This window comes from Lethenteron reissneri, unplaced genomic scaffold (genome assembly GCF_015708825.2).
Source record: "Lethenteron reissneri isolate LAM-NWPU_2019-01 unplaced genomic scaffold, ASM1570882v1 scaffold_1640, whole genome shotgun sequence".
In the NCBI taxonomy this organism is placed as follows: domain Eukaryota; kingdom Metazoa; phylum Chordata; class Hyperoartia; order Petromyzontiformes; family Petromyzontidae; genus Lethenteron; species Lethenteron reissneri.
The window spans coordinates 3,391,679-3,401,375 of NW_026891378.1; the positions used below are offsets into that span (position 1 = coordinate 3,391,679).

The following is a 9,697-nucleotide window of genomic DNA, read 5'->3' on the forward strand; positions in this document are numbered from 1 at the left end:
CTCGCGCACACACACGGGGATCATTTATTGTCAAGTTGGCCCCATCACCCATGATTCACACTGAAGAACTCACACAAGCGTTTGACTGCAGTTGTCTCCAGGACTTTAAGTGATGCAATGTCCTCTTGGCCTGGAGTTGAGGGTGGAGCAACCATCCATGCCCTGTGAAAGCAGAGCAGACATGACTACTGTCTCACATAGAGCATCGTCACTCACAGAATCATCACAGCTCCATCACATAGACACTTATCACATCATTATCACGCGTGGGATCATCACCGCTCCATCAGACATGCACTCATCTAACACAGCATCATCACTCATCTCACAATTACAGCATCACCACACAGAATTACTATAACCACACAGCTTCATGCACATCATCACCACACACAGCATCATCACATACAGCAACATCAGAGCACCATCAGACAGCATCATTACACACAGCATCACCAGACACCATCATTACACGCAGCATTATCACACAACATCATCATAGACACCATCATCACACACAGCATCACTACACACACCATAACCACACAAACCATGACAACAAACAGCATCCCCACACACAGCCAGTGTCTCACGGTCTGCGCCCTACACTCCCATGTTGTCGTGTGTCGAGTCGTGAGTGATAGTCGTCTTTTACCTGCGCATCTCCTCCAGGTGCCCCTGTGGGAGAGAGAGATGCGTTACTGTGACTCTACCTCCAATCCCTTGTTATCAGTGGAGTTCCCACTACAACACCGTAGAATATAAAACCCAAAGTCCTGACTTATGACCCTATGATCACCAACACTGACGTATGGGACAAATATTTCAGAGTGAGACCGGTTGATAGTCAACCGTAAACTTTTTATTTTTCCAGGTAACGCCCACGGAGCTATTTAGCACTTTTTCAGAAGCGACATGGCCACAAATGATAGCTCAAGGAAGTGGTTCATCAAGTGGAAATTTATAGCAGCCCGATACTCTAAACTCACGTTTTCAAATGTGTAGTGAAAATCTGGAGGACCCGGAGAAAAATTCAATGCGACCATGGAGGGAGAAATGTTGGGATCTAATCCCGGACCTTCGGTATCCCAGGCTAGGTAGTTAACATCTCGCTGAGCCAGAATCTATATACAAACACAGAGACAATTTCAACCGAGAAGATGGATTCTGGCTCAGCAATCATTTGAAGGACGTAAAAAACCATTTCGAATCTTAACTGATTGTGTTCACGTTTACGGTTACTTTCAGACCGCGTTCCACTCACTGGCATTGACTATATATCTTGTATTCTCCGCAGGGAATGGATTCTTTGCTCCGCTGCAAGTCTCCAACCACTACTCTCCCCTTGACATATTTCGTTGCTTCCTCTTAGTATCTTTCACGCGACGGTCAATGGTACAGTGTATAGCGGATTGTATAATAATAAATAGTATAAAATTGTAATGTTTAATACAATGTACAAAGTAATATATAGCATCGTAATTGTATAGTGAATATACAGCAGTGTGATATACATTAGGGTGGGTAGAATAATACATAGTGTAATTTTACAATGTACAAGGTATAAGGTGGTGTATAGTAATACAGTATATAATTTAATGTTGGGTTTGTCTATGGCAGTATATAGTATGGCGTAGACTCGTGTGATGTAAGAGAATAAAGTTTAGCTGGAAGCATATTATATTTTTTGCGACATAGAATTGTAATGTATTACTTACTGTTAGTAGCTCAGCTTATTGGAGAGTTTATTTAGTATACTTTAATTGATTTACGTGGTGGTTTAGTTACTGCAGCTACATACTATTAACATTCCTTCCCTTTATTAATGTTACCCCTAGCCCCTCCCTTTGATGCTGCTAATCCTGCATAATGCACGGGCATAATTACTTTAAACTCCCCGCCAAACCTCCTACGCATTTCACAAGTAGTACTAATCGCATATCTGCATTTCCCATAAATATGCTAAATTCCTCTTGATATGCAAATTCCTTTGTCAAGGCGCTCTGCCCCCTCCATCCCAGCTTAAATAGTCGCTCCAAGCCTGGGGCGTGTCATTCAGACTCTGTCTTCTCGACAGACCTGTTCTCCACCTGAGGACGGCTGCTTGCGTTGTGGCCGAAACGTCGTGAGAATTATTTTATTATGTTTTATTTTTATTATTTTATTATTTCCATTCTACGTGACTTTACCGAAAGAAACAGGAAGATGAATCCCTGCAGTCACGAAAGCTTTAAATCGAAACTGTGTACATTGTTGTTGTATGGTTGATTTAAGAAGTTAAATTCCATTAACATTTAGTTTAAAATCACAATGAAACAAACTTAATGGGAATCTGTTACAGGATGGGAAAGATAATTTATTTAAATGAGAAAATATGAGCTAGCCTTCCACGTGGCAGCCACTTGAACTGCGATGCGAATCCATGAGTGGAGCTGTGTTCTCAAGCCCAGGAGATACGAGCTCTTATTCAGGAGCCTTCCTCTGCTGCTGCTGGTGAGAGGGCTCTGTGCCAATAGCGACACTGGAGACCCATCGCTCACCTGCAGGAACGCGAGCGAGTCCCTCTCCTGCGCTAGGACCTGCAGGCGAGTGGCTGCTGCCTGGAGCTCGCTGATGTTGCGCTGGTAGCGAGCGATCTTCTTCTCGATCTGGGACAGCAGCTCACGCCCTTTCTGCTCCGCTTGCTCTAAAGCCGCCTTCTCCTCCACATCCAACGCTGCTCTCGCGTGGGTGAATCTGACCGAGATTGAGGCCTTTTCATCTGTCATGGATCCCTGCAAAGAGAAATAAATGCCACCTCTGGTCCTTTGTAAAATGACCCGAGTGCAACTCTGAAGGTGTCCAGACAGTGATACGAGTATGCAGCTCTGAGGCCTTCTTCTTCCTCTGCCTCCGATAACGCCACTGTGCATTTCCACTACAACACGATTCGCCATAGCTGGTGGGGGCTGTGAGGCATTGAAATAATCAAATACCATCATGAGTACATTTAGCGTTTGTGCCATTCTCATTGCGCAAGGCTATCAGGATGATGCTTTGTTTACCTTCGCATGAAGCGAAGGGAAATCTGTAATTTGCCTTCAACAAGTAGAGCATTAATGATATGGGAAGTTAGGCCAATTCCTCTTTAAATGAATGTTTTGAATGTGAAAGAAACCCACATGTGTATGGATGAAGAGAGGGGATCATGAAACCACTTGCTATACTGCCACCTGGCCACCATAAATCCTGATTGGTTTCAGTAAGATGGTGTATAACAGTCTGTGTGTGATCACCAACTCTGCCACCAGAGTATTGGATAAGAGGTACGTGCCACCTCATCTGATCAAAATAGACAGTCGTTGAAGTGTTAAGTTGTATGGAGATATGGGAATGTGGAATTTCCACCATTGATTTAGTTTCTCAGTGGAGATGAACACCACTTATTTGCACATCCTGATTGTTGAGGCACATTGACCGTTGTGTATTTAGTCCCAAAATGTCTTTGGAGCCATGGGAAATCCGTGAATGAATGGAGTTGTTCTGCATCACACATTACTCAGGGTGGAGTCACGGGGTCACAGAGTCCGGCCCAGACGCGGTACCTGCACGTCCCTGAGAGCTGCCTCCATCTGCCTAACGGACTCCTCCGCCTCCCTCCTCTTCTCCTCCACCGCCCGTGTCTCCTCTCCCACTTGTTTCTGTGAGAGACGTCACCAGGGGACACTCCACTCACTCTCTGAGCGTCCCCTCTCAACCCCGCTCCACGTAAACTCCTCCACCGGGGCAAAAGCCCCGGTGCAGCGATGGAGGCTGGGGGAGCAAGTGCTGCAGGGAACAGATTTCACGAGCTCAAACGTGCGCAGGGCTTCCTAAGTAGTGGACAGAGCTACCGACGTAGTGGGTGGGGCTACCTGAGTAGTGGGTGGAGCTACCTGAGTAGTGGGCGAGGCTACCTGAGTAGTGGGCAGGGCTACCTGAGTAGTAGGTGGGGCTACCTGAGCAGTGAGTGGAGCTCCTTGTGTAGTGGGTGGAGCTACCTGAGCAATGGGCAGAGCTACCTGAGTAGTGGGTGGGGCTCCTGAGTAGTGGGCGGGGCTACCTGAGTAGTGGGTGGGGCTCCTGAGTAGTGGGTGGAGCTATCTGGGCAGTGGGCAGGGCTACTGGAGTAGTGGACGGGGCTATCTGAGTAGTGGGTGGACAGGGCACCATAGTGGTGAGATGTTATCTGCCTTGCCTGCTATACAGGAGGTCGTGGGTTCGAACCCGACCCTGATGCCTGTGTAGTGTAGTAGACCGACACTACTGTATTGGCTCGGTATGGGGGCTGTAGGCAGGTGTCACGGGGGTCGTGTCGGTTCGTGACACTCTGCGTGAACCAGATAAAGGCAGGCCAGGGGCCCCAGCAGAGTCACATGGTTAGGGTTCGGGCCTTCACGAAGGATCAGGAAGGGGGGCGGGGCCTGGGGCGGAGCCGGCCACGCCGGAGTGGTTATAAGCGGGGTGTGGATGGAGAGCTGTGCTGTTCTGGGCTGTTCTGGACTGTTCTTCTGGGTCATCTCTGGGATGAAGCTCTCCGGTCTCCGCTAGTGGACCAGGCAGCGTGTTGGGCTGTCCTGGTCCAGTAATGCAGTATCCCCGTGTGTTGGTTAAGTAAGAAAAGGTGGCTACCACCTTAAGTCGTTGTGTTAATTTAACCCACTACACCTGTAAACAGTCGACCCTTCCACATCACAGGACGCAGGCCCCCCGTGATCTGAAAAAAACGCGTAAAATGTTTTGGTTTCCTTGGTCTCCTTGGCGAGTGAAGCGGTACAAAAAGATACGAGAAACGCGAGATACAAAGATCACTGCGAGATCACTGCGAGATATCACGTGAGAGGCTGCCGTAAACACGCTTGGTGTCCTCTAAACGAGCGCATAGAACCGCAGTTCTTTTCGCAAACTAACTTTTAAAAAAATGTAACTTGAAAAAATTGTGTATATTTATGGTCTGTCCCGCACGTGACGTCACATCAAATGAGGCCAACCCCCCTCATTAATATTCATGCACAGGTGGGGTCCTCGACATGGACTCCACCCGCCTCATTAATAATCATGAACGGGTGATGTCACTCCACATGCCGCACCCCTCCCCAATAACCATTAGCAGGTTAAATCACTCCACATGGGGCACCCCCCCCCACCCCCCTCATTAATAATCATGAGCTGAACAATTTTTCTATTGAATATTTCAGATTTACTGCAATATACACCCGTCCTTGGAGAGACAAACAGGCTAGTTGAAATATTAAATACATTAATATTATACAGTACTGTACATATAATTTATGCATTTATGAGTTACTAAACTTTTTGTGTGTCATGTACTGGCCTTTGCGTGTCGTCTGCGGCTTTCGCAAAACTCCCAAAAAAATGCCCATTTCATTTCTTATGCCGACCCCGCGATATATCGAACCGCGATGGGGAAAGTCGCGATGCAGAAGGGTGCTATGAATCTACCGTTCACACACTCGTTTGAAAAATAAATTGACGGGCATGTGAAATATTAAATCCACTTTAAAATGAGTCTGAGCCACTCGCTGTGGTTTCGTCATAATTAGATGTTGTTGTTGAGAGCCAATGACAGAGTTCATCAACTGATGCTGCGGTATCGTGGGTACAACTTGGTGACCGTGCGAACCTCCTCCTCACCTTTCGTTTGTCGTGCTCCACCTTCAGAGTGACCAGCTCGTGGCCTCGATGATTCACAGTGACGGTGCAGTCCCTGCAGACGAGGCGTCCGTCGTTAACGCAGTAGAAGCGGTACTTGTCTCCGTGCTCCACGCACCGTTGATTCTCCAGGTTCACACCGGGCGACACGAGGACGTGGTCACTAAACTTTGCCAACTTCTGGTGCGGCGCGACGTGGGTCATACAGAACGACGTATCACACTTGAGGCAAGTCTTCACTGCGGGCTTCCTGCAATGATCGCAGCAAACAGCAGAAGCAGCAGCATCGGCAGCCATGGGCTCAGCCACTAGCAGCTGCTCGATGAGGTTGGTGAGCGTCACGCTTTTGTTCAACTTGGGCCTCCGAGGGAAGGTCACTCGGCACTGTGGGCAGGAGAAGGACTTGGCCACATCCCAGGCGCCCTCCACGCACTCGAGGCAGAACGAGTGGCCGCAGCTGAGCGTGCAGGGGCAGCGGAAGGCGTCCAGGCAGATGGGGCAGGTCAACTCCCCTGGAGCCTCGCTATCACTGGGAGCTGCACTCGCCATGGCCCCGTGGCTTCACCCAGAGACGGGCGCTTGATGGAGCTCAGGCAGTCACTGTCTGTAGATCAGGCAGTATTTGACTGTTGCTCAGGCAGTTGCTAAATGTAGTTCAGGCAGTCGCTGGCTGTAGCTCAGGCAGTCTCTGTCTGTATTTCAGGCAGTCGCTGGCTGTGTCTGAGACGCTAAACAAGGAACAAGCCACGTTAATAGGTGACAAGTAGGAAGTCATTCAGTTTGATTTGCATATCACGAGACGTGCCCTGTAATGTGTTGACGTGTGAGAGAGTGCAGACGTCTTCACTCCAGAGGTGGCTTAAATAATAAGACTCGGATCACCTCGACTCAAATCGGCATCCTGACCTCTACTCACCTCATCACAACTCACCTCACCTCACCACAGCTCATCACAACTGAACTCCACTCATCACAATTCACGGCACCTCATCTCACCTCACCTCAAGTTACCTCAACTCACCCCAACTCACCTCAGCTCGTCTCAACTGAACTGGCAGGGGAACGCTGCTAGTAAATTCGTTGCTCCCTGCCGCTAAACTCCACGAGATTGTTGTTATCTTCGTCTTTCAGTCTGTTTGTCTAGTTTTAAGTTTAACACTTTAAACTACTTCATGAAAATTATTTGTACCTGTCTCAAAGTCGCGTTCCACTTGTAGAGCTGTGAGGCACCGGTGGGAGTTGCCGTGTTTAACTCGGTCACGGGGCTGTGGCTCAGGGTCCAATTTGTGGAGCCACAAACCACCGGGCGAGGCCCTTTGCTAAACCCGGCACCGTTACAAGCTCATGTGGGCGGGGGGCAGGCGCCCCAGGGGTAGTGCGGCTGTAACACATCAACATCAGCGCGTGAAAAAAATACAAAATTAGACCTTTTTTGCCGGTATCAATTTTGATAAAATAATTATAGGTTTTACCCTTTCTGGCAATAAAACAGGAGTTGTGTTCGGATGTTCAAACACCAAATAAGTTGTGGTTAATGCAGACTTTATTCCTTGCAACAGGCATCAATTTTGTGTTTCAACTTATTAGCACCTCATAGGACCTCCCTTTCTAGTATTAAAATATAAGAATACGTTTTACCCTTTCTGCCAATGAAACAGGAGTTTGTTAAGATGTTAAAACACCAAACAGAAACTTTAGCAAGGAATAATGTCTGCATTAACCACACAGTGATTGTGGTGAATATGCAAACAAACATGCTCTGAAAATTTATAGGCATTGTATCTTAAACTGATATGTCTACACCAGAGACAGCAGCCTTCTTTATGGCCTTGTCTCACCACTAGTGTTAGTAGACCAGAGAACAACGCCTAAAGGCGAACAGTCCAAAGACAATGCACGGATCAAAGCATTTATACTTCTGGGTGAGCATGCAAACAAACATGGCTCTGTTAATATATGATGCATTGTCGGATTGGCCTACACCAGAGACAGGGCATTTATAGTCCGGGGTGAGCAGCTACAAAATGCGACCAGAATCGCTATTGCAGCCATGCAAATTATGAGGGTCGCTCTTTTTTATATACGTGGGAGAGAGAGAAAGGAGTTAGGATCCATTTTCCTTGCCGTGCAATTCCCACGAAAAATGTGTTAGAGGGCAGCAGCGCGGATTGTTCAACGTTACTTTAATGGCGACATAAAGGAATTTTTTTGGATTAGGAATACAAATGACGTCACGCGATTTTTGACCCCCACCCCTTCGTCACACGGCGTCACAAAAAGTCAGACCTCCCTTCAAATATGACGTCACAAAGCTCTGCTCCCCCCCCCACAACACCATATTTCTATTTTGAAAATAAAACATGCTTCAAATCGCTTTAAACTATTGTCATTGTAGTGCGTATTTAATGTGGCGCTGCATTTTGATGTTGTAGAGGTAAACATGTATTAAAAAGCCTATTTAATTAAGTAGAACGTGTTGTCTATATTTATTTAAAGTTGCGCATTTTTACGTGACATCACATTTCTCAACCCCCCCCCCCCTCGTCACACATCGTCACAAATGTCTGACCCCCCGACCCCCCCCCCTAGGTGCGTGAGGTCATTCATGGACGGCCCCTTAACAAGATTTGGAATTGACTATGCCTCGATTCGTCATGCACAATTGAAACAATTTGCTCAAGAACACGAACCAACTGTGGTGGATAATCATTTCTTGACAACCAAGTGCAACCTTGATTTGAAGCTTTCGTGACTGTAGGAATCCACACTCTTTGATTATTTACCGAAATAGCCAAATGCAACCAATTCTTCAAAACTTTCGGCAACAGTAACAGCGCACGTTTACGTAACCCCGTTAGTCAACCGGCTTAACACGGCGACCCCACAGCGTGGCGACCATTCGCACCACAACCCTGACGCGTGCTCCACTCCCGGGTGACGAGGCAACGTGGCAGAAGCTCAGTTTGGTGCATAAATTCACTCTCGAGGTCGCGTGCAGACTCGGGGATCCCCCCCAGGATCCAACGGTGGTGCAGCACTCCCAGGATTCAACGCAGCATCAACCTCAACCTTGGCTCGCACTCACAACGGCGCCCTTTAATGGATCCACGCAGCCGCAGCCTCGTGACTTGGTTGGTTGCTCTCAACAGCGCTCTGAGTGACCCTGCTCAGCAGCAGCCACGCCCGCACGGCAGCTTAGCACACAGCTGCTCCACGCACCAGCAGCACCGGGCACCGACTCGCCCACACCGCAGCAGCCGCTCCCCTGCAGGAGCCCCCCACCCCCCCGCAAGCCGGCCCCGGTGAACGACGACCACCCCAGCCCCTCGTGCAGAAGAACCCCTCCTCCTAACGATGTTAATTGGTCCCACGAAACCGGTCGTTAAGTGATTTGGTCGTTAAGCGTGTATATGAAATGCACGTTAATGGCTTGGTGGTGTATAGTAGTGTCACATAGTGTATAATAGTTTAGTGTGTGTATAGTGACGTGTATAGTAGCGAGGTGTATACTAGTGTCGTGGATAATATTGTATAGTAGTGTAGTGTATATTAGTGTAGTGTATAGTAGCGTAGTGTTTAATGGTGTATTGTATAGTAGTGTCTAGTGTATAGTAGTGCAGTGTATATCATAGTGTATAGTGTAGTTTATGGTGTACTGTATAGTGCAGTGTATAGTAGTGCAGGGTCGTCGTAGTAGTTTAGTAGAACCCCTCTTAACGACGGTAATTGGAACCACGAAACCAGTCGATAAGTTATTTGGTCGTTAAGCGAGTAAAGGAAATTCACGTGAAAGGCTGAACTCGTTCCGATAGCATCGAAAGTTACCCTTTTTCACCCTAAAACGTACTTTATAGCAGGGGTCCCCAACTCCCGGGCCGCGGACACCACTTGTACACGACCGGTCCGTTGCCTGTTAGGAACCGGGCCGCACAGCAGGAGGTGAGAGCGGTGAGGCTGCGCTTGGCCCGCCCCCATTGTTTTAATATTTACCACTTCCATCCGCGCC

The 9,697-nt window shown here is 48.0% G+C and overlaps 1 protein-coding gene across 1 annotated transcript; it reads right to left on the reverse strand.

Moving 5' to 3' along the window:
• Positions 1-242: 242 nt before the first annotated feature.
• Positions 243-6,388, reverse strand: LOC133339101 (E3 ubiquitin/ISG15 ligase TRIM25-like). Its single transcript, XM_061547220.1, has 4 exons — positions 5,674-6,388; positions 3,585-3,680; positions 2,541-2,774; positions 243-678 (listed from the first exon to the last, which is right to left on the reverse strand). The coding sequence occupies exons 1-4, from the start codon at positions 6,238-6,240 to the stop codon at positions 652-654; spliced, it is 924 nt and encodes a 307-aa protein (XP_061403204.1). The 5' UTR covers positions 6,241-6,388; the 3' UTR covers positions 243-651.
• Positions 6,389-9,697: the final 3,309 nt, after the last annotated feature.